At 46.8% G+C, this 26,089-nt stretch overlaps 1 protein-coding gene across 8 annotated transcripts in view; it reads right to left on the bottom strand.

The window, feature by feature from the left end:
- The window catches only part of MPDZ (multiple PDZ domain crumbs cell polarity complex component), a 334,396-nt gene that overhangs the window by 141,446 nt on the left and 166,861 nt on the right, over window positions 1-26,089 (bottom strand). For all 8 annotated transcript variants that reach the window (XM_082263865.1, XM_082263863.1, XM_082263860.1 and 5 more), the window contains one exon: window positions 16,798-16,918. In XM_082263865.1, coding sequence (XP_082119991.1) covers window positions 16,798-16,918 — 121 coding nt within the window. The remainder of the gene's footprint in view (window positions 1-16,797; window positions 16,919-26,089) is intronic.

Below are 26,089 nucleotides of genomic sequence, written 5' to 3' on the forward strand. Positions count from 1 at the left end.
CTTTTTTTTTTATTAATGCTGCATATGAGCATATAGTTGCAACAACTTAACAGCTTTACAAACATTGGTAAAAGCAATTTAACAGTAATACTGGTAGTTTCAGCTATAATATTGCCATTTTATTGCAAAATAAAAGGACATCTGCCTAATTACTATGGATAGCACCAACCAACATGGATTGAAAACTACCTTGTTCTTCAAAATCTTTGACTGCGATGTCCAGCATTGATCAGCACTACATTTCAATATAGAATCATCACAGGACGCCTTCATTATGACCAGTAAAATGTCACCTCTGTTGCAACTTAACATTTAGGTGGTGTTATATATTATAATTAATCTGCAACTTTCTTTTAACTTAAAAGTTAATAAAAAGGCAGGGCCTGATGAAAAGCAGAAAAGACTACCCTATGCGTTAATTATTAATACACTCATAAGCATCTAAAACAGTACAACATCTGCTGGTGTCTTTGATCTCCCATATGCAATGGATAATTGGACACTGTTCCACAGCAGTCAATCCATGTAAACAGATATGATTTTAAGATGCTTGGTTACATTTGTTTTCTAACAGAGAGGAGTTTACTGGCCATTAGCTGCAGAAATATTCAATAAATGGAAAACTAAGAAAACACTCTTCAATGATCACTTTATATTAAAGTGAAAAGCCCTAAACCCTGATTTTTTTTGTTTTCCCTTGCACATACTTGGGTATTCAAGGTTCACCCTATCTACTAACAGTATTCTTCTCAGCCTTTTGGCTAAGATCTTGTATCCATATCATTAGGTTTTCTGAAGGCACCAGTCCTGCTTGGCTTTTGGGGTGTTTCCTTTGGGTGCACCCCCATGCTGCTATAGAGTGGGATGCTGCCTAAGATTTACAAGAGCAATCATCTTACCCAGGCAATCCTGTGAATGTGTCATGGTAGTTTTGATGACAAGATGGAGGTGCATGCTCTTGAAGCTCCAAATACAGGTAGGCTGGTTGTGGCCGAGCCTAGAAGGTGAGAGATTGTCCTATAAAAAATCCAGAAATCCAGAAGGACATTGTTGAAGACTTGTTGGATATGGCACGTGATACTATCTTTTGTGCTCAGTGCTTTCCTAGCTCTGGATACTATGATGTTACTTTCTGGCAAAAGTAGGCTGTTCAAATGATTATGTTTCATAAGAGAGAGAAGGCGGATGATCTCCTATTGGAGGGAATTACTTTTCTGTGCAGTTCATTCAGGCAGCGGGTGCCTATGACCATTTACATGTACAATCCCTTTGTGAGAGACGAGCACAATCTGAGCTTTTCTGCTGCGGTGCTGTGACTTTGTGTCAGCAGGCACAAGCTCACTAACGTGTTTGGCACCTTCAACGGTCATAGGCCATTTTTGGTGCAGTTCAAGGCTGACCATGATGAAGTTTAGGGGGTGTGGCACCACCTTAGGCATTTTAGATTGGAAGCAATCAGAGCTACCTTTGGTATTCTGGCCAGGCTTCGTTTTGTCGGTCCTGTTTGCAGTTTGATCACTCGAAGGAAAACTGTGGTACTGGGCAGGTTAGCCGGAACTGCTTTAAGGTACATGTCATGGCATAGTGTTCTGTTGGCCAGAAATGACAAATCTGTGGAATCAAGGAGCACCTTGCGAGGTAGTGTCCTATGGTGCCTTGTGTAGAGGGCAGAAGCTGCAGTTGTTGGTGATAAGGGTTGTATCAGTGAGACTGTGTTGACGCATGCTCCAGTCTTTCATGCGGATGTGGCGCAGGATGTGCAGACCAGCAAGAGTGTCCAAGTGCTTGCCGCAATGCAGGATCACAGGTCCCCTCTGTAAATCCTCCCAGCAATGCAGCCTGGTATGAGTGGGATATGGCTCTTGTAGAGGAATGTGTTCCTGAAACCCTAGCTGTGGAGGGAGAGGAGGAGGTTGATGAGGGTGAAGAGGAGGTGAGCCCAAAGAGGGAGGAAGAGGAGATAGACCAGGGTGTAATTCTTCTCCGGCTAGATCAAAGAGTTTTCAAGTCCAGCCACTGCCGAGGTGGTGGGTGTATTAGACTCATCTATCTAGTTTTGCCAGCTCGGGCCAAGTTTAGAAGCTTCAAGACGTAATGGGGTTCCAGAAACGTGTAAAGGGGAAGCAGCAAAAGATTAGGACAAAGGAGGAGATGGAGGGCGTTAAGGTGGAGAATCTCCCTAGGACAAGCTGCAGAGTGAGGACGAGGGGGAGACTTCCCTGAAAGATAGCATGCTGCTTCCCTGGTGACAATTTGCCTAGATTCAAACCACATGATGCAGCCAAGACTCTCGTCTTTGTAAATGTAAGGAGCATTTACTCGCCATAATGTTTGCGACACAAGGGCAATAGCCACGACTGGCCTAAATGCTGAGCCAGCAACAGCAAACATATTGCGTGCCACAGTCTCCGCTTTCCTGTCAGCTGGATCTTTAAAAGCTGGAGATTCCTCTACCGGAATCATGGTTGCCTTGTTCAACCTGGAGACAGGGGGGTCCACCACTGGTGGAACAGTTCACTTCTTGAGGAGTGACTCTTCAAAGGGCAAAGCGTTTAGGAACCACAAACTGGCATTTTGGACGCTCCCATTCTTTATGGACAAATTTGTCAAAATAGGAGGGATAAAGAAACACTTTCGCTGTGTGAGACGGCTTGTGGGTGCCAAAGAGGACAAGCACCTCTGTCGCAGCTGTATCCTCCAGTTTTTAAGTTTCGCAGATGTAATTTAAAGTTTCACAGATGTAATTAGTGCGTTAACTAGCGCCTTCTCAAGCGCAGCAAGAGGTGTGGAGGAATCGTCCTCACGATCTGAAAAACCCGCAGGGTGGGTCACGTCCGCGGCAGCCGAGTCCGATTCAGGATCTGACGAGACAGATGAGGCAGGGGAAGGTGGGGGATATTTTTTGCTAGGCCGCCATCCAAAGGCCACCTCCACTCGGTAAACAAAAGACTCCAGGATCGCTATCAGTGCATCAATTGGTGGTTGGAGCCACCCATTGGCGTTTGAAAAGCCCAGTAGGCGGGCGAAACACGTTGACGCACTTCCGGTACGGCTCTGACGCATCGTCACTTCCGGTTGCACTTCCTGAATCGGCCGTGGAACGCACGCCAACAGCGGCGTCCACTATATACTTGTTACCTGTATACTGCATATTTTATATCCTTGCTTGTGAGTATGTTTTTTTCTTCATTTGGGAAATACATTTTTCAAAACATACTTCACCATATGCAGTCCTTCTGTTTCTAATTTGGGGACCATGGAGGAGACTCGGACCAGCTTTACCTAAGAAAACACCTGATACCACGTGGCATTCCTTAGGAGAAGTCTCGGTGCAATATTTCATTGATTTCAGGCTTATTTGTCTGCTTTTGCGGTGAGTGGGGAACCGAGAGGAGTCACCTGGAGCACCTTATATGTTTTTTTGCACTGGAGCACTTTGGAATTTGATCACTTTAATGAAAGGACTTGATATATATACTTATTTGATTTAAATTATTTATTTGCATTATATATTTCATTATTTGAATGTTGAATTGTATCTATGCTAGCGCTGTTTTAATTTTTGACAACATACCCCGAGGGACCTGCAGCCTCCGAGAGGGGGTTAGGTGGAGAATCATGCTCCTGAGACTCCATAAGTAAAAAGGAGACCCACCACAAAAAGTGTCTAGCACTGCTATGGAACACCTACACTATGCTGGTAGCACCACCGGGTCACCAGCAAGCAGAGTACTCCACAACCTGCAGCAGAGAGAGGGAGGGACCCCACCAGACTCACTACACCACCAGAGTAGCACTGGTCTGCACCAGAGATAGCTCTGCTCCAAGTGCGGCGTCCAAGGGAAGGGAAACCCAGGAGTCAAAACCAGGGGAAAAGGAGGATCCACTGTCATGGCCACCGCTCTGCCAGCACTCCTGACCAACCAAAGATAGCCACCGGACTACACCAACATGGCTGCCAGCCATTAGTAACACATAGGCCCCAATGAAATTGCGCCGGCTATGGCAAAATGGCTGCTGCAAGCGGCTCCATGAGGCTCCCAGAAGGGATCCCTGACACCAGCCACCATAGAGAGGTAGGATCCGGGCACAGGACCACCAGTAGCAGCCAGCTCTCCCTGCCCCACCAATGCAGCCCACCAGCGCCTGCCACATTTCAACCCAACTCACTACCCCAGGTGGGGGGGTTACCAAGATGACCCACAGGGACCACCAAACAACAAAGGGGGGGTCTGAGGGTAACCCGTAGGTTCGACTGTCCCAGGGAGGGGCACACGTCCACCCCAAATGCATCTAGGGAGAAGGGGGGGGGGCAGCTACTCATCATACCAGGAACCAGGCAGGCATCACTCCAGACAGAAACTCCTCACCATTGAAATGGGGGGGCTTTTGGCCAGGAAAACGCTGCGTGAGGACTCAGGTGAGGACTGGTCTATACGACCTTGCAGGCCTTTAACTAGTAGGTCATGACTGACCTACGTGGAGCTGTGGTCTGCGCGCGCTCACTGGCTAGACTGGGGGTACCACTAGATCTAGATATCCAACCCGTTGGCCAGTCCGGCAGTTGATTGTAGATCTCACAAAAAACAAAAACAGGAGAAAAAAAAAAAATATATTTAAAAAGGAAAAAATTGCCAGGATCAGAGATCCCGGCAGGGAACTATGTCCTTACTCCTGACTAGGCAGAAAAAAAACTGAAGGCCTATAACAGAGAGGGAGATGTATACTACCTAGGACTGCCCATAGGCATAGCCTATTTTTTCTGCCTAGTGTCCTACTCCTGTAGGGGCAGTATAACCCTGTGGTTCTGAATAATGTAGAGCTCTGTCAATGAACTAAAGAGAAATGTTTTTGTCACAATTTAAAATGTTTTACATACTGCAGTACAGAGTTATCATATAACTGGTGTGGTGCTGATCACACTGACTGGTGAAAGTACGTAAAAAAATAAATAAATATTTTTTTTTCTTTTTAATAATTTTTTGAACATACAGTGACCAGAGCAATACAATGTTACCATAGTAAAACTGCACTACGGTGATCAGAATTTTTATTTTACACACTATGACTGCTTAAAACTATTCAGTCAGTGTTTACTATTGTAATTAGCTGTGATTGGCCACAGCTAATCGCATGGTACAGATTGGCTGTGATTGGTCACAGTGATCACACGGTACAGATAGGGCCAATCCCAGGGCTCATCACAATAGTACACATGAATGGCATGTAACAAAGCCATTCACTGTGTACAATTGTCATACGATCTGGTGTGATTGGCATCAGCGATCACATGGTATCGGCAGCAGGCTGGTACAGTGATCTGTCATCGGCCATGTCCGGTGGACACAGCGGGAGACAGATTGCGCCGGAGCACGGCCCGTGAGGTGCAATCCTGCGCGGCTGTCATATTACAATAGGCGGGTGGGAACAGGTTAAAGTGGGTGTCAACCTCAGACATGAAGTGTGTACTTGTCTCAATTAAGAGCACTAAGTGTCATTTATGTCTGCCTCACCATTCCTCTGCTATCTGCAAGAATCACTTCTGACAGAAAGAGAAAAATGGTGACAGGGTAGAGAGCTCCAGCAGATTGACAGCCTCAGCTCAGTTTCTGTGAACTGCATGGAGGGGGTTGTGTCTCTTCCCTCCAATCAGTTATCAGAACTCTCCTTACTGAGCTCGGCAGAGTGTAACTTCAGCTCTATACCCACTTTTTTCTAAATTCTCAGACAAGCTGTATAAATTCAGCACTTTGAACAGCTTCTGTAAAACTCGAGGTATAAGAGTTAAGAGGGAAAGGCATAGGCTAAATCGAACTGCCATGTTTGGGCCAGAGCATCCAGGCCCAACATCCCTCTTTCCCACAAAAGGAAAAATAATCTCTTTACCTTTCTGTTTTGTAGGCTGGCAAATAGGTCTACTTCTGGGCAGCCAAATTTTTGGACTAGTGTCTGAAATATCTTGGGATTTAGCTCCCATTCTCCTTGTCTTATTGGATGGCGACTGAGGAAATCTGCTTCCAAGTTGCTTTCCCCTTTTATATGAATGGACGACAGGGAGAACACTCTTCTTTCGGCCCAGCCTAGGATTTCCTGGGCTAGTACCAACAAGGGTCTGGACCTGGTACCCCCTTGGTGATTCAGGTAAGCTACTGTTGTAGCACTTTAGAGGAAGACCTGAATTTCCATGCCTGAAATGGAACTCTCAAAGGCTTTTAGGGCTTCGCCCACTGCTCTGAGTTCCCTGAAGTTGAAGGAGGTCTGGGCTACTTCCTTGTCATAGGTTCCATGGGCTCGGGCTCCCTCTAGATGAGCCCCCCACCCCCAGGTGCTTGCGTCTGTGGTGACCTTCAGAGGGCTCCACTGACCCCAGGGTGTGCCCTTTTCTAAATTGCTTGGAATTGACCACCACTCCAGGGAAGATTTTACCTGTGCGGTGAGAATTACCCTTTCGTCCAGGGACTCAACCTTTTTGTCCCAGAAGAAAAGATGGAATAATTGAAGGTCTCTTGAGTGTAGCTGCGCCCAAGCTACTGCTGGGATGCTGGCTGACATGAGCCCCAGACCTCTCAGGATCTCTCTCCTGGAGCACGAGGGGGCGATCACCAACCTTTTTACTGAAGAGACTACCTTTTCCACCTTTTCCCTTGGAAGGACAAGACTTTGTACCCGTGAGTATCTCCGGTACCCTAAATAGGTCTGAACCTGGGCAGGCACCAGGGATGGCTTTTCCATGCTAATCAACCAGCCTAGCATCTTTAGGACCGTTAACACCTTCTAGGTGTTTGATCTCACTTGGTCCACTGATGGATCAGTAGATCGTCCAAGTAAGGAATCAAGGCTATTCCCTGAAGATGAAGATAGGCCACCACCTCTGCCAGGATCTTGGTAAAAATCCTTGGACTGGCTGCCAGACCAGAGGGGAGTGACCTGAACTGCCAATGGGCAGTCCCCTCTACGGTGACCACCGCAAATCTCAAAAAAGGCCTGGTGTTCCGGATGAATTGGAACATGCAGGTATGCATCCCTGAGATCCAGAGTAGTCATAAACACACCTTTCAACAGGTTTTTGCGGACTGTATAAATACCTTCCATTGAAAACCTCTTGAACTTGTTTACAGTGCCTTGTGAAAGTATTGCCACATTTCAGGCTTCAAACATAAAGACATAAAACTGTAATTTTTTGTGAAGAATCATCAACAAGTGGGACACAATCATGAAGTGGAACGAAATTTACTGTATATTTCAAACTTTTTTAACAAATAAAAAACTGAAAAATTGGGCGTGCAAAATTATTCAGCCCCTTAACTTTCAGAGCAGCAAACTCTCTCCGGTATTTTCCCGAGGGCTTGGTTACCATGAACACGTGGGACTAAAAGCCTTGTTAAAGCTGGTTTTCTGGCATTGGAACTATCACTAGTTGTTCTGCCAGTTCTTGAATCCAATACAAAAAACAGCTCTTCTTTTTAGTACATCCTTTGGAGGACGAGTTAAAGTCACTTCTAGTGGGGGTATGGAAGAAAATTATAGGCGGTAACCTTTCTGAATGAGGTGATGAATGTATGGATTGACTGAAATTTCCTCCTATTGGGAAAAGAAATGAGACAGTCTGCCCCCCACTTAGATTCTGGTGTCACTTAGTATCTTTGGCACTTGGAGAGGGGAAGAGCAAATTATTCCTTTGCCTACCTCTACCAAAGCCCCACTTCTTATTGGGTTTTTTTTTGGCTCTCTGTTGACTTTGTCCTCCTGCTGCTCCCTGTCAGCTGCTGAGCCGTCGGAGCAGCAGGAGGACAGCGTGGCTGCATTGGACAAACAGTGTCCCCAGTGGAAGTACTATTGGATTGGTCCTCTGAGTACCCCTCTGCCTCAATATTATCTGGAGTCGGTAAGGGTATTTTTATACGGTCTTGCCCTCTCCGCTTTGCATGGTTGGGAACTCCTTTGTTTTTGCTCATCACATCTGTTCCTTTGGTAAGCTGCAGTCCTACTGGGGGAGGCTTTCTGATCTTACCAGTTTGCTGATTACCTTTTTATACTCTGGTAAGAAGTACCTATTAAGCTCCAGTGGGGTTTGAGCTTTTCTGCAATCACGTCTATTCACCAGACTCACTTTCAATACCTGAATTTTTTGGCATTCCTAATCACTTGGGGTGTTTCTCTCTCCTTCCTTTTGTCATTTTGGTTTTACGCTATGGCGTTTGTATTTTTGTATTTCACATGGTAATTCTGTACTGAGGAGACCCATCCAGGAAACACGTGGCTCACTGGCGTCCACTTCCTGAGGACTTCTGGAGTTATCTGCTTCACTTTGGCCTTTTTAATATTTGTCTCCGGTAAGCGGTACCTGCACAGTCACTTCACCTGACGTGTATATATATGGACTTTATCACGGACTTTTATATCATATAATCATATATATGTCTCACCCTTAGTGCAACTTATTTCTATATTGTTTCTATAAGGTGTCTGTCACACTTGAAGTTGCAGCTTCACATTTTTTTTGGTTTTAGCGCAGTTGTTTTACACTTTATCCTTTTAAACTGAGACTTAGCCTGACTTTCTGCGTTCCCTAGGTCTTCCTCTTCCTTTGCTTGAGCAGGGGGGAGACCTTGCGAACCAGGCAGAAAAGCAGATGGGCCTGCCTTGGAAAGTAAACTCTCCTGAGAAGAAAGGCCCTCTTTAGGGGTTAGCTCACCCGGTTCTGTTACCTGGGGGGAAGCTACAGAGGTGCGGAAGGACTGGATAGTGGCTAGCATTTTCTCCAGCATAGACTTAAGGAAATCTTTCATTAACCCTGAGGCCTCCTTACCAGCCAGTTTGTTAATACACATATAACAAAAGGGCTTGGTGTGAGACCTGGGCAGTCTCTCTCCGCAATTACTACATTTTTTAGAGGAGCTAGGGCCAGCGGATACAGGGGGTGCTTTATAAGAGGCCTCCTGTGCTCCACCTGGGAATTCTGCAAGAGAAGAGGAGATAACAAACAGATCACTCTTCCTGCCCCATAGTAACCTGGCTACAGGCCCCACTGAGGGAGAGCATGGGAGCTACCAGGGACTAAACCTGACACTGGTATCAGCCCCAAACAGCAAAGAAAATGGCCATTACCAGGTTCTGATCTGCTTTTGCCTGTAGCCACCTTAACTAACCTTCCCTCCTCCTTCTCCATGAGGTGGGTTGCGTAAGGTTTCATTTCTTTGGCAGCTTCCCAGCTCTTTGTGCCTAGAGTTTGCCTTTTCGCCGCCATGCGGGTCCGGCGTCTCTTCCATACTTTCTTCCCTCTTCCGGGTTGCGCTGTGCATGCTCCGCCTTTCCTGCAAAAACCGGACGTCCCGGTTTCAAAGCAAGGCTTGGAGCACGCTGTCCGGCATTTTTTTTTTAAATTCCTAACGAATACAAAATACAGCTGAATGTCCGGGAGGACCGGAGGAGAGCCCTGCTGAAGAGCAGGCCACAGGCTCTGGAGGGACCACCACTGTGACCGACTGCCTGTATCCTGAGGTGACCTGTGAGAAGCCTTATAGGCGTGTAGGTAGAGTGAAGCCTTCACCAGTGTTGCTGAACCTGCCTCATAGGGGGACCATCCAACACAGAATCTTTAAGTCAGAGAAAAAAATAAATAAATGTTTCGCTGTAGGAGAAACACAATCAACAAGGGAACAAGGGGAAGGGTGGGGCGCTTTAACAGCTGTGAACTGATTTTTTCCTGTAGGGTGGAGCCTCTCATCTCTCACGTGTTTGCTGTCCTGGAACGTGAGAGGAGAAGTATAGAAATATGTGTGAGGTAGATTTGTGGAAGCCGGTATGTTTTTGTGTACCATGGTTTTACGTGCTGAATGAAAGATGTATGAGGAGGTGTGGTTGCAGGAGGTAACTAAGGAGATCTGGCGTGATAGTAAGAAAGTGATGGGTATGTTATGTGTGAAATGTAAGTAATAAGGAAATCATGAATAGACAGAAGGATGTGGCGTGGATGGCCATGCATAGATGCTTGCTGACCAGAGAGTTTTAAAGTAGGAGGTGGCGAGTAACAGTGAATCGTGTCCAAGGGAAGGGTGTAATGGTGGAGAGTGTGGATCATTTGTTTTGGGGGTGTGGATATGCTAATGAGGTTTTGAGAAAGATTTGGCAAACATGATTAAATGTTTAACTTTGGTGGAGAGAGTGCCTTTGAAATGATAGTTGTGTTGTGTAATATTGGAATGAGTAAAGGAGGATTTTGTGGATGTTGGTTTATTGTGCCAAAATAGTTTATAGGATACAAGGAATATTCTTGCTTACAGCAAGAAAGAGTTGGCAAAAAGGGATTGTGTGTGCATGACCCTTGGAAGGCTCTATGTATATGGTAATATGGAGCTTTAAGGGGTGGAGGGAATGGAGTAAATTATGGTGTAAAGTTTAGTATGTTTTGGAGGGTGGGTTTTATTGAATGGAGGGAGGTGCGAGGACGTTTTTGAATAATTATTCGTATTGGGGAATTTAGTGGGTGAGAGGAAATGGTTTGATGTTTTACAGCCTGTTGTGTATGTAACAGGGACGTGCGGTGAGGTCAGTGACTGGTGAGGAACTGGCTAGTATCAGAGCCAAATACAACCCTCACATTATTTAGTGAATAAACCCCACATCAACATTTAGTGAATAAACCTCCACATCGACATTTAGTGACTAAATCTTCACAGCGTAGCCGAGTGCTGTGACAAATAAGCATCTCGCCGCAAAAATATTTAAAGCGTCGCCTATGGAGATTTTTAAGTACTGAAGTTTGGCGCTTTTACACAAGTGTGTGCAATTTTAAAGCATGACATGTTTGCTATCTATTTACTTGGTGTAACATCATCTTTCAATTATACAAAAAATTGGGCTAACTTTACTGTTTTTTATTTTTTTAAATTTATGAAACAGTTTTTTTACCCCAAAAAAAACCGCGTTTGAAAAATATTTGTACCAACATTGTGTGACAAAATAAGTTGCAACAACTACCATTTTATTCCCTAGAGTGTCTGCTAAAAAAAATATATATATATATAATGTTTGGGGGTTCTGAGTAATTTTCTAGCAACAAAATAATGATTTTTTTAAAAACATTTTTATTGCCACATTCAAAAAATTATACAATAACATATGAAAATTGACATAGTTGTACATACGTCCAATATACCTAAACACATTACACCAAGGAAATATAGTATAAAAACTTCTGAACCATATAAATTTACCACTATATCTTATTCGCATATAACCACCAATTTATGTACAGTATATGTATGAAAGAAGTGGACAAATTACCACTAAACACAAAAAAAGGAACCACACATAAAATAAACAAACCCAAAAACCATATCGGAGTGAAGCCCCCTCCTCAATTTTCTGGTTTAATAACACTTCATAGCAAACCAATGCGGATAGAGTATGATAAATATAAATTATTAGGTTATAATAAATAGCATGATAATATATTATTTTGCTTGATTAAAAGATACCTTTTCAGCAGAAGCAGATTCTCCCTCTTAACTGTCTTTTAGATACATGCCCCCTTCTATGACACTGCAGTGAGAGGAGAGCCTCCACTACAGCATTTCTATTGGACAGCCTGGACAAACGGTGCTTTACCATTGGTCCAAGGCTCCAACCAAGCTGTCCATTGAGTTAAGTGCCTCTGACAAGTCAGAGGCACTGACTTGAGTCCCAAGTGAAGTCAGTTCCAAGACATTGATCGGTAGTCTGGACTCTTCCAGCGTTCAGATCCCCTGAGCAGAATGCTTGCCGAGGACCCATCCCCAGCCGGACAGGCTGGCATCCATAGTGACCACTGTCCAATACAAGGAGAGGAAGGATTTTTCTAGCCGAACCGCTGGAGAACGAAGCTAACATATCAGGGACTCCCTCCTTCCCCTTGTCCCATTTGGTCAGAATCTTCCTTTGTAGGGACCTTGTATGGAACTGTGCAAACAGAACCGCCTTCAAAAGTAGACACCATCAGGCCAAACACCCGCATGCAAGTCCGGAGGGATGACAATCTGTTGGACAGAAGGAGGTGAATTGTAGCCTACAATTTCAGAAGGTAGTCCAGAGGAAGGAGCACTCTGGCTAAGGCCGAGTCGAGTCAGGCCCAGATAGTCCAGGTTCGTGGACAGAGCCAGAGCAGACTTCTAAAAATTCTGAATCCAGCCAAACTCCTGCAGAGTTCGTATTGTGATCTCCAGGTTTTCCACCAGAGGAGAGGGAGACTCTGCTCGCAGGAGATCAATGAGGTAGCCCAGTACCGTGATCCCCCTTGGTGTAGCAAAGCTAGCACTGGGGCTAAAACTTTTGTGAAGACCTGAGGAGCAGAGGCGAAACCAAAGGGTAACATCACAAACTGATAATGCTCCTCTCCCACAGCAAAATGGAGACAACGCTGGTGACTGGCACATATTGGAATGTGAAGGTAGGCATCCTTGATATCAATAGAGGCGAGGAAATCTCCCTGATGCAGGGATGCTACCAGCGTTCGAATGGATTCCATTCTAAATTTCTGTACCCTGTACCCGCACAAAGCAGTTGAGCGCCTTGAGGTCCAGGATTGGACGCACTTTGCCTTCCTTCCTGGGGACAGTGAACATTTTTGAGTAAAAACCCTTGAAATGTTCTGAAGTCGGAACCGGGACAATCACTCCTTGAAGAACAGGAACAGGTCTTCTACCGCCCAAAACAGGCCCTGTAAGTGGTCAGGGAACAGGCGCAAGTTGGAAGGAGAAAACCTTGCCAGGGGGAAAAGAGCGAAACTCGATCTTGTAGCTGGACCGAAAGACTTTGTGGACCCACTTGTCTTGCACCAGGGAAGTCCACGGATCCGGAAACCAGCAAAGATGTCCTCCCACCCTCGATACAGGTGAGGGTGCATCTTCATGCTAAAGGAGCCTGATCCACGGGTCTGGAGAAGCCCGATCTTGGCTTGCCAGATCAGGTTCAATTGGATCCTCCTGAAGAGGCCCTGAAAGTCTTTGAGCTCTTGTCAGTCGACCCTGAGGGACGAAAAAACTTCTTATGAGCTGAGAAGGAAGGCCCATGTCTACTACGAGGTTTCTTGCCCTTAGTAGCCTGCAGAAGAAAAAGTACTCCCCCCCCCCCACCTCTGAGACCTTTAATGATGTCATCCAGGGTAGCTCCAAACAGGCGATCTCCTTGGAAAGGAAGATCAGTCAAGGCCTTTTTTAAAGATTCATCCGCAGACCAGCATTTGAGCCAAAAGACACGCCGAAGGACCACTGCCAAAACAGAGAGGCAACCATCAGGGGAGCCGCATCCAAAGAGGCATTACAGATAAACTGTAGCCCCTGGACCAGCTGGTCCACCAGCTCGACAAAGGCAAGGGGGAGCTGTTCCCCCTCCAGGTCAGGAGGTAAGAGCTTAGCCCACTTGGTCAGAGTTTGCGACACTAGGGCAATGGTGAATACCGGCCACATTGCCGAACCAGCCAGAGTGTACATATTGCGGGCCACAGCCTCCGCTTTCTGGTCAGCCAGATCCTTAAAGGTCAGGGACTCTTCAACCGGAGGGTCTACCACTGGTGGCACAGTCCACTTCTTAAGAAGGGACTCCTCATAGGGGTAACACCTAGTAAAGCGCTTAGGAACTCCACTGGGACGCTTTAGTCGTCCCCACTCTTTAGCGACAATTCTGTCAAAATAGACAGTGAAAGGAAACATCTTTGCCGCTCTGGATGGCTTGTGAGTGCCAAAGGGTACCTGCGCCTCCGTTGCAGCTTCAGCTGCGTCCTCTATCTTTAGGGTCTCATGCACAGGTACAATCAGTGCATCCACCATGGTCTTTTCATGCGCAGTGTCAGATGTAGAGGAATCATCCCATCAGAAGATTCCAGGCACATGGTTGCAGACTCAGCCGGATGACCCACGTCCGCGGCGGCCAAATCAGATTCAGGTTCTGATGAGACAGATGAGGCAGGGGTGCTTTTTGCTAGCCCGTCGCCCCCAAGCCACCTCCATCCGGGACACAAGGGACTCCAGGACCGCTGTCAGTGCATGGATGGATGGTTGGGACCCGGAGGGCCCCGCAGCTTCAGAGAGGGGATCAGGTGGGCAGGTGTGCTCCAAAGACTCCATCAGTCACCAGGGGACCCTACAAAAGGTGTAAAACACTGCTAAGGGACAAACCTCACTGCGCTGGCAGCACCACCCAGCCGCCGGGCACAATGCACCAAGCGATCCTCAGCAGAGAGGGAGAGGACTCCACCAGACTCACTACCCACAGAAACAAGCGCCTGAAGCCACCAGGATAATGCACTACACATGCAGCGATCAGGAAGTAAAATCATCCAGGAGTCAGCACCAGGGGATGAGGAGGGGCTCCCACCGGCAAAATCACCACCCAGAGGGCTCCACTTTTAAAGCCGCCGCTATTTTAAATGGCAAACCACAGCAAAATGGTCGCCAGACTACACAAACATGGCCGCTGTGTACAGGAATACACAGGCTACAACAAAAGGGCGGCCCTGTACGGCACCACGAGGCATACAGGAACCCAGTAGGGAGATCAGGCCTCAGGGACAGATCAAGGCAGGATAGGGGGGCAGAAGCCCATACCAAGTAACCCCCCCCCCCCGCACAGTCAATTGTCCGGTCACCAGCGGCGCACCCCCCCCCCCCCGGTCAGGTCCCAATCGCTAGTAAGCGGTAAGCGCCCTGCCCCCACCCCCAGGAACAGTGGGCAGACCTCCCAAACAGCCCCAGCATATGTGGAGGGGAGAGGGGGGAACAGTTGAGGGACTTGGCAAGGGGGGTGCCTGCGGGAAGGAGGGGAACCCGGGGGTCCGACCATCCCAAGGAGGGACCATTGTCCACCCCAAAACCCTCCAGGGGGAAAGGGGGGACAGCTACTTACCATACCAGGAACCCGACTGGCACCGCTCCAGATAGAACCCTTCTGCATCGAAATGGGGGGCTGTCGGCCAGGAAGAACGCTGCGTCTCGGGCCGAGACCCGGTCGTATGTGACCTCACAAGGTGTTTAACTCGCAGGCCAGCCCCTGTCCAGTGGGGCTATGCGGTGGCCAACCTAGTGCGGAGCGGAGGTCTGTGCACTCTCGCTGGCCAGATTGGGGTGACCACTGGATCGAAATTATACAGCCCATCGCCCAGTCCGGCAGTTGATTGTAGATCTCACAGGAAAAATCCAGGATAAAACATTTCTATCTAAAAAGAAAACAAATTTGCCAGGACCAAAGATCTCAGCAAGGAACTAGGTCCTTACTCCTGACTAAGCAGAAATAAAATTGAGTGGCTATAGCAGAGAGAGGGAATATACCCCCTGGGACTGCCCAAGGGTGTAGCCAGAATTATTTTTGGGCTAGTGTCCTACTCCTGTAGGGGCAGCATAACCAAATGGTTATGAATACCAGGAGCTGTGTTCGTCAATGAACGAAAGAGAAATTTAATTTTATTTGAAAACCCCTGCACAGATTTGAATGGGGCAAAGTGTGTTGCTTACAGGGTATCCTGGAGGGTTTAACAAGCATTCTCATTTTCTGGTGAGAATTATTCTTTAATCCGACACAGAAGCGAATAGATGTAGAGATGAAGTGGCAGAAGAAGATCAGCTGCATGGAGATGCAAAAAAGTTAAAAAAAATAAAAAATAAAAACAGTATTTTCTAAAAGAAAAATAGGCAAATGCTTAAAATACACTGTGCTTTAACCACTTGCCGACCGCCGCACGACTATCTACGGCGGCGGTCAGCCCCTCACAGGCAAAGTGACGTAGGTCTACGTCGCTCGCCTGTGAGGGTTTAGGGAGCGAGCGCGCGCCGCCGGAGGCGCGCTCCCGCTCCCGCGTGGTCACGGACCCCCCCGCGCGCGTGACCGGCGGACCCGATCGCCGCCGGCCACTCTGCGATCGGCGGGGGAGAGGGAGAAAGTCAGGCAGCTTGTGTAAACAAGCTGCCTGTCATTCTCCTCTCTGTATGAGAGCTGATCACATGGATCTACTATGTAGATCCATTGATCACTCTGCATACAGTTGAAGCCACAGCCAATCACAGTTAGAATCACGCCCCTAGGGACACACACAGCCCCTCCCTCTCAAATAAAGTTAACCCCTTCACTACCAGTGTATTTTTACAGTAACAGTGCATATATATAGCACTGATTACTGTAGAAATGTCACTGGTAACCCCAAAAGTGTCAAAAATGTCAGTCAAGGGTCCGATCTTTCCGCCGCAATGTCGCAGTACCGCAAAAAAAATCGCAGATCGCCGCCATTACGCGTTAAAAAAAAAAACAACAAAAATGACAAAAATCTTTCCCTTTGTTAGTAAACGCAATAACTTTTGCGCAAACCAATCAAAATACGCTTTTTGCGATTTTTTTTACCAAACATAGGTAGCATAAAACAAATTGGCCGAAAATATTAAAAAATTTTGATTTTTACATTTTTTTTTGGGGGAATTTCATATAAAAAAAAGGGAAAAATATTGCTATTTTTGCAAAATTTACGCTCTTTTTTTGTTTATAGCGCGTGATCAAAAAATCGCACAAGTGATCAAATACCGCCAAAAGAAAGCTCTGTTTGTGGGAAAAAAAGGACGCCAAATTCGTTTAGGTACAGCGTCGCACGACCGCGCAATTGTCCGTTAAAGTCACGCAGTGCCGAATCGCAAAATACCCTCTGGTCGTTTAGCAGCCAAATCCTCCGGGGCTTAAGTGGTTAAAAACCAAACATCATCATTTAGTTAGGATATACATTTACTATAAATATTCATGAACAAACTTTGCTGTCAATTCGAATAAGGCCAGAGTACTAACCTAAGCTGCAGTTGCCTCTGATTATGGTAATTGTTTTCTCAAATTTGCTTTTAGGTAAGGTCCTGGGTGCACACTCTTCATTTGTTTCATAATACTGTTTTCCAGATACATGTCCTTCAGCCTGTTGTACAAAGACATAAAACTATTTACCAGTTGCATTCAATAACATCAAATACATGAAATTGGACATTTCAAGAGCATTAAGAATTAGAAATGGGATCTTGTGTATCCATTTTCATAATGAAGGATTAATAATGTAATCAACCTTAAATAAAACCACAAATAAACACAAAATGAGAACAGAAAGTCAACTAACTGCAATCTAACGTTAAAGGAAAACTGCACTATTCTTAAAAAATGTACATAATTGCACAAACCCAAACACAAACCGTTTTAAAACGTATTCCTATTAAGTTCTGAAGCCATTTGCCATTCCAAAAAATGGCAACAATTTTAAATGTTGCTTCTGTTTATATATGGAAAAAACCCTGAGCAGGCTCTCTTTACCTGAGTAAAGAGAACAATTCAGAAATATAATTCTCTGAACATTTAACTTGCTCATTGTCTTCCTAAAGGCTTTTCTTTCATTACAAAAGTGGGAGTGATCATGAAATTACAGCAGGCAAACCCACCCACTTGGCACTTGGGAAAGAGAAAGACTAGTATGTACGCATCAGTGTAAAGGGTCTAAGCATCTAAAACTGCTATATTTGCTAAAATCCTCAGCATGTGCTTAACTGATCTGAAGAATGTGTTTTCCCATAAAAAAAAAAAAAGGAATCAACCATTAAAATGTACACTTAACCCCCTAACACAGGACAATGCATATAGTATGTGGCAGCACAGCAGTGGGCTTGAACGCTGAGCTATCCAATATATTGGTATTGCCAGTGTCCCTTGTTTGTGCTGGAGTACACTCGCTTGGTGCCCCTAGCAGTGACCATGCTACTGTCGACAGCTTGCAGTCACTGATTACAATTGGGAGTCGGTAGGGCAGGATCCCAATCACTGTAGCAGCCAATCACAGTGATCACATGACTGGGAAAGTCCATATACCACCACCAGAGTTGCAAACTTTTAAGGAGCTGGCTCCGGGCAACTAAAAAGGGCTTTAAAGTGGTTTTAAACCCTCACATATATGAAGTTAAATGACTGGTCCCAGGTGATACACAGATTAAACAAATCATCCTACAAAGTTGTACCTGTTTATCTGCAGTTTTCTCTACATCTGTTCAAAGTCCAGTTTTTTTAAAACTTGTGAGAGAGTTCAGAAAAAATTTGGATTTTTGTCTTACCGTAAAATACATTTCTCTGATATTCATTGACGGACGCAGCTCTTCATCTTCTTGACCGTAGGGTTATACTGCCCCCTACAGGAGTAGGACACTAGGCAGAGAAAAAGCTTGAACACGCCTATGAGGCAGTCCCTGGGGGTATACTCTCACTTCCTGCAATAGGTATTCAGTTTTGTAACAAGCAGTGTCAGAAGGAAAAACCCAACTCCATAGAGGGGCGGGTGCTGTGTCCGTCAATAAACATCAGAGAAATGGATTTTACAGTAAGACAAAAATCCCATTTTCATTTTCGTTCATTGATGGACACAGCTCTTCATCTTCTTGACCGTAGGGAAGTCCCAAAGCAGTATCTTAGGAGCTCAACTGTCAACAACTGGAGCTCACCTGAAAAAAAACACCCTCAAAGAGGACAAAAAACAGCAGCCTGCAAAACTTTGCAGCCAAAAGTAGCATCTGCAGATGCCAACACATCAACTTTATAAAACTTTGTGAATGTGTGTACAGACGACCAGGTAGCCGCCTGCAAACCTGCATCACTGACGCCTGATGACAAAAGGCACAGGAGGCACTAAGCGCCCGAGTAGTGTGAGCCTTGACACGGAAAGGAGGAAGAACCTGAACCACAGTCTGTCTGATCCATCTGGAAATGATCACAGCAGAAGCAACCAGCCCCTTGCGAGGTCCATCCGTGAGGACAAATAGGGAGTCTGATTTCCTAAAAGACTCCGTAGCTGCCGGATACACCCTTATTACCCGAACCACATCCAGGGACCGGACACCCCTGGAGACGACTTGTCCAATGATCCAGACAAAGTCTGACCACTCGGAGCTCCAGTACATTGATCGGTAGTCTGGACTCTTCCAGCGTCCAGATCCCCTGGGCAGAATGCTTGCCGAGGACGTCTCCCCAGTCAGAAAGGCTGGCAGCTGTGGTGACCACTATCCAATACAAGGGGAGGAAGGATTTTCCCAGCCGAAGCGCCGGAGAACGAAGCTAACATATCAGGGACTTCCTCGTTCCCCGACTCAGCCGGATATGATTGTCCAGAGACTGCGGAGTCTTGTCCCATTTGGTCATAACCTCCCTGTGCAGGGACCTTGTATGGAACTGTGCAAATGGAACCACCTCGAAGGTAGACACCATCAGGCCCAGCACCCGCGTGCAAGTCCAGAGAGACGACCATCTGTTGGACAGCAAAAGCCAAATTGCCTTCTGCAACTTTTGAAGTTTCTCCCGAGGAAGAAACACTCTGGCTGAGAACAAGTCTAGAGTCATACCCAGTTAGACTTGGCTTGTGAACGGAACCACGGCAGACTTCTGAAGATTCTGAATCCAACCGAACTCCCTCAGCGTTTGCAGAGTAATCTCCAAGTTGTCCAACAAGGCAGACAAAGACTTCGCTCATAAAAGCAGATCGTCCAGCTACCCCAGTATGCAGTAATGCTAGAACCGGGGCCAACACTTTCGTAAAGACCCGAGGAGCGGAAGCAAGACTAAAATGGTAACGCTACGAATTGATAATGCTCCTGACCCACAGCAAAGCAGAGGAAATGCTGATAGGCAACACATATTGGGATGTTAAGGTAGGCATTCTTGATGTCAATGGAGGCGGGGAATTCCCCCTGATGTAGGGATGCCACCACCGTGCGCATGGACTCCATGTGGAACTTCTGTACCCACACAAAGCGGTTTAGCCCCTTGAGGTCCAGTATTGGGCGCACCTTGCCCTCCTTCCTGGGAACTGTAAACAGGTTTGAGTAAAAACCTTGAAAACATTCTGACTTTGGAGCCAGAACAATCACCCCTTGAAGTAACAAATCTTGCACTGCCCTATAGAGATCTGGGGATAAGTGCAGGTTGGAAGGCAAGAACCTTTCCGGAGGATATGATCAAAACTCGATCTTGAAGCCAGAGTGAATGACTTTGTGGGCCCACTTTTCCTGGATCAGGGAGGTCCACGGATCCGGAGGGCAGCAAAGACATCCCCCCACCCCAGATACGGGTGAGGGCACCCCTTCATGCGGGGGAATTTTTGTCCGCAGGTCTGGCAGCACATGTTCGTGGTTTGCCCGACCAAGACTTTTTGGAACCCCCAGCGGAGGCCGGAAAGGTCTTGGATCCCTTGTCTTAAACCCTGAGGGATGAAAAAGCCGCTTGTGAGCCAAAAAGGAAGGTCCCCAACTACGACAGGGATCTTTACCCCTGGAAGCCTGAGGTAGAAGAAGAGTACCCTTTCCCCCTGTGAGGCTCTTGATGATGTCATCCAAGGAAGCTCCAAACAAGCGATCCCCCACGAATGAAAGATCAGACAAGGCATTATTAGAAGCGTGCTCTCCACTCAAGGCAGAGGGAAACAGCTTCTCCTCCAGGTTCCGGAATAAAAGCGTAGCCCACTCGGTCAGAATTTGCGACACCAGGGTAATAGTAATTACCGGCCTAATTGCCGAATCAGCCACAGCCACATATGGTGGGCCAGAGCCTCCTCAACCTGAATGAAGGTAGCTCAATTTGACCTGTAAACTGGCGAGTCCACTACAGATTGATCCGTCCACCTGTACCGCAGTTAATCCTCATAAGGATACCGCAAAACGCTTAGCAACCACTGCGTTTTGGATAACCCCATGGTTTGTCAAGGTAAGCGGAAAGAGTAACATCCTTGCAGCTTTGGTGGGCATGTGGGTGCCAAAAGGAATCGGGGCCTCCAACGCGGCATCAGCTGCAACCTCCGTTTTTCAAGTTTCACGCATTGACACAAACACTGCATCCACCAGCGCCTATTTAAGCGTGGCTAGAGGAACAGAGGAATCATCCTCACTATCTGACCACTCAGGGCGCATGGGACGTAGACCCAGTAGGGTCGCTATATACTAAGCTCACCCCGAAAAACATATTCAGGGGAGGCCAACGACTGCGATCTCGCAAAGAGGATGCCAGCCAAGGGCCCACAATGGACCCCGCAAAAAGACCCACAGTGATCAAAATTTTAGAGAGGCTGGGGGGAAGGATGGGAACCCGGAGGTCCGACCATCCCAGGGAGGGGCCCACTTCCACCCCAAAACCCTCCAGGGTTAGTGGGGGGGGGGACAGCTACTTACCACACCAGTAACAGTGTGGGCACTGCTCCATTGTAATGTGGGTGCTGTCGGCCAGGAGGAAACACTGCGACTCAGGCCGAAGCCAGTTCGTATGCGCCCTCGCAAGACAGTTAAACTCAAAGGCCAGCCCCCATCCAGTGGTGCTATGTTGCATCCGACCTAGTGCGGAGCTGCGGTCTGCACACGCTCGCTGGTCGGACTGGGGGGACCCTAAGGATCTATATTAACCAGTTCGTCGCCCAGTCCAGCACTTGATTGTAGCTCTCAATGGAACAAAATAATATAAAGAAGAAAAAAATTCCATCTAAAAAGAAAAAATTGCCAGGACCAGAGATCCCAACAAGGAACTCGGTTCTTACTCCTGACTAGGCAGAAAAAAACTGAATACCTACAGCAGGAAGTGGGAGTATACCCCCAAGGACTGCCCCATAGGCATGTTCAAGCTTTTTCTCTGCCTAGTTTCCTACTCCTGTAGCGGGCTGTATAACCCTACAGTCAAAAAGATGAAGAGCTGTATCCGTCAATGAACGAAAGAGAAAAGGGAACAGAGAGCTGAAATTACACTCAGCAGAGCTTAGTGAGGCTGTCAATCGGCTGGAGGTCCCTTACCCTGTCACCATTTTTCTCTTGGTATCAGGCAAACTTGTCAGAGGTGACTCATGCTGATAGCAGAGGAATGAAGCAGCAGACAGAAATGACACTTCGTGCTCTTAACTGAGACACGTACAGTGCATCCAGAAAGTATTCACAGCGTTTCACTTTTTCCATATTTTGTTATGTTACAGCCTTATTCCAAAATGAATTAAATTCATTATTTTCGTTAAAAGTCTACAAACAATACCCCATAATGACAACCTGAAAGAAGTTTGTTTGAAATCTTTGCAAATTTATTTAAAAAAAAAAAAAAAATCACATGTACATAAGTATTCGCAGCCTTTGCCATGACACTCAAAATTGAGCTCCGGTTTCCACTGATCATCCTTCAGCTGTTTCTACAACTTGGAGTCCACCTGTGGTAAATGCAGATGATTGGACATGATTTGGAAAGGCACACACCTGTCTATATAAAGGTCCCACAGTTAACAGTGCATGCCAGTGCACAAACCAAGTCATGAAGTTCAAAGAATTGTCTGTAGACCTCCGAGACAGAATTGTATCGAGGCACAGATCTGAGGAAGAGTACAGAAATTTTCAGGTTCTAATGAGCACAGTGGCCTCCATCATTGGTAAATGGAAGAAATTTGGAACCACCAAGACCCTTCCTAAAGCGTGCTGCCCGGCCAAACTGAGCGTTCAGGGGAGAAGGGCCTTAGTCAGGGAGGTGACCAAGAACCCGATGGTCACTTTCACAGAGCTCCAGCATTTCTCTGTGGAGAGAGGAGAACCTTCCAGAAGAACAACCATCTATGCAGCACTCCACCAATCAGGCCTGTATGGTAGAGCGGCCAGATGGAAGCCACTCCTGAGTAAAAGGCACATGACAGCCTTCCTGGAGTTTGCCAAAATGCACCCGAAGGACTCTCTGACTATAAGAAAAAAAATTCTCTGGTCTGATGAAACAAAGATTGAACTCTTTGGCCTGAATGGCAAGCATCATGTCTGGAGGAAACCAGGAACCGCTCATCACCTGGCTAATACCATCCCTACAGTGAAGCATGGTGGTGGCAGCATCATGCTGTGGGATGTTTTTCAGTGGCAGGAGCTGGAAGACTAGTCAGGATCGAGGGAAAAGATGAATGTTGCAAATCAAACATCCTTGATGATAACCTGCTCCAGAGCACTATGGACCTGAGACTGGGGCGAAGGTTCATTTTCCAACAAGGACCCTAAGCACACAGCCATGTTAACAAATGAGTGGCTATGGGACAACTCTGTGAATGTCCTTGAGTGGCCCAGCCAGAGCCCAGACTTGAACCCGATTGAACATCTCTGGAGAGATCTGAAAATGGCTCTGCACCAACGCTCCCTATCCAACCTGATGAAGTTTGAGAGGTCCTGCAAAGAAGAATGGGGGAAACTGCCCAAAAATAGGTGTGTCAAGCTTGTAGCAAGTAAATTGAAGGTGACGCTTTTCGACTGCAAAACTGAGGTATCTGCGAAAATTGTCTGCTACAGGCACATGAAAGTAGGCGTAATTGAGGTCTATCGAAGCTAGCCAGTCGCCTGGTAACACTGCCTTCTGGATAGTGGAAAGAGTCTCCATTTTGAACTTCTCGTTTTTTATGAACTTGTTCAAATAAGTGAGATCTATGACCTGCCTTCAGGATCCGTTCTTCTTCTGCACCAGGAAGAGGGGTGAATATACGCCCTGGAACTTTTCTTGATCGGGCACCGGAACCACTGCCCCTTGAGACACCAAAGCGTCTACATAAGTGAGCAAGACTCCTCTTTTCTCTTCTTGATAAGGCAAGCGAGTTGGAATAAACCTGGGAACAGGGTCCGCCAGGAAAGACCACCTGTGACCTGTGGAGACCGTTTTAACAGTCCAGAAGTGCGAGATTGAGGCTGCCCAGACACACCGAAAGTGGAGTAGACGCGCCCCCACCTGGCATGTCTTAACAGGCGCAATCTCAAAAAGACTTCGTGGCTTCCTGCCCAGAAGGGGCTGGATTTCTGGATGACCTTCGGGAGGATGCTTGACCTCCTTTCCAATTCCTGCGAAAGTCCCGACCGGGCTTGTAGAAGCGAGCATCCCTTGACCTCTCCGAGTATTGCCTCCTGGGTTGAGTTTTTTTCTGGCCAAACAGGCACCTATCTTGACGAAGGAAACCCGATTTCCCCCCAGTGGCTCATGCTATGGCGCTGTCCAACTTGTTCCCGAAGAGGGATGAACCCTCAAAGGGGATTTTGCACCAAGCCTGTTTGGAGGATGGATCAGCGAGCCAGGGGCGCAGCCATAAGGCCAGCTTTGCCGTAACCGAGGACAGCATCGATCTAGATAGGAGACAAAGGACGTCAATGGAGGCCTCCCCCAAAAAGACTGATGCTAATTTGAGCTCTTGAATAGGAGAGTTTTCAACTGCCTCCTCTGAGATGCCCCCCAGCTTAGTCTCGATGTCAGATACCCAGGCTTCCATGGCCTTGGACATGGCTGCTAGCGCAAGAGCTGCTTTATAGGCTGCACCAGCCGAAACATAGATTCTCTTCAGATCCAGGTCTATATTTCTGTCCAAGGGGTCCTTAAAGGAGACCGCGTCATCTAAGGGTAGTGTAACATGTTTAGCCAGTCTTGTAACTGCGGCATCCACAAGAGAGGCTGATTCCAAATGAACTACGTCCTCTGACTTAAATTGGTAGAGCTTCACCAGTTTGGAGGATAAGGAAGATTTGCTGTCCCCTTTACTCCACTCCTCGTTGATGACATCATTTAACTCTGTAAGGAAAGGGAAGTTAAGACGCTCCTTACCCAGGTGCTTAAAGAACTTCCGTTGCTTCTTTCGAGGAGACACAGAATCTTCCCACTTTAGAACTTCCTTAATGGCCCTGATTAGAGGTGAGACTAGGGCGAAGTCAAAGCCTCCTACTGCCCCTTCCTCTTCGGAATCACTCTCCGATGATCTCCCAGAAGCACAGCTCAGCTGAGAGGGGCCCTGATCTTAAGGAGCTTCAACTGGAGAGCTGGTTGTAGTGACCATGTGCAGGAGTAGTACCCTACTCTTTCAGGGACTGCTGTACTACCCGTTTCACCAGGGATTCCAACCTCTGGTCCTCGAACTCCCTCTTGCCGGCTGTGCGATCGAAGCATGGCTCGCAAAGGGACTTGTCCTCCGGGACATGCACCCCACAACCCCAACAGGCTCTCTGATCCGTGCGGTGACCATGGTGGTGTGTCTGGAGGAGACCAAGCCTGTGCATGCGCGAGATCGGGATGCGGCTCCGTCCGCAAGCTGTGCATGCTTCCAACAGGCCAGGACAGCAGAGGAGGAAGAGGAAGGCGTCTGGAACACAGGGCGCGTTCCAGCCGCCGTTGGGCCCCCAATACCACTAGCACCAGGGAAGATAATAGAGACACGACAGAAGGACATAGATAAACGTATACCGCTGCCATGCAGAAGCTGCACAGACCATCTTCAGACCCTGTCAGAGGCATGCCGGACAAATCTTTCAGTCAACCGCAGATAGCCAGAGGAATTAAGTGTCACTCACCCGCCCGTGGCTGGGCCCTGGACACACAGACACCACCAAAACTTCTGAGGTAAGCCGGCCATGAATGAAATCCAAAATGTAGGTCCTTGGAGGAGGACAAAAAAGGAACACTGGCTGTACCTGTGAGCTGAAATTTATGGGAGGGGGGTCCTATACCCTTGGAGTGGAGGCGGGGTTAACCCACACGTAGGCTGCCATGGAGACTCTCAGGAAATAATGAGTTTGATCCATTTTGGAATAAGGCAGTAACATAAGAAAATAACAAAATGTGGAAAAAGTGAAGTGCTGTGAATACTTTCCGGATGCTCTGTACACACTATAGAGGGATATGATTTGTTCATATTTCATCCCTGAGGTTTACAACCAATTAAAAAAAATAATAATTTACTTTATAACATCAAGAAATATACAATTTTCTTTACATCGAGACAAATTTTACTCCTACAGGATAAGGTTATGCCACTGAATTTAAGGGACTAAACTCAAACACAAAATTGTTAAATATTGTAGCTTACCAATCCCTATATGAGGTGGCTGTGTTGGTTTTCTTTTTTTTTTAATTTTTAGACTAAAAACTTTTCCAGCAAGAACAGAAAAATGACTGTTGATCTTGCCAGAAATTAGTGAGCTTAACAGAAAGAGCAATCAACCTTATCTTTCTTCGGTAAACTACTAGTCTCATCAACATTTTTTTGGAGATAAACAAAGGCAGACATGTTTGAAGTTCAGCTTGGGTGGCAACCATGGCTCCCTCT

This window comes from Pelophylax lessonae (genome assembly GCF_965119305.1).
Source record: "Pelophylax lessonae genome assembly, chromosome: 1".
Classification (NCBI taxonomy): Eukaryota; Metazoa; Chordata; class Amphibia; order Anura; family Ranidae; genus Pelophylax; species Pelophylax lessonae.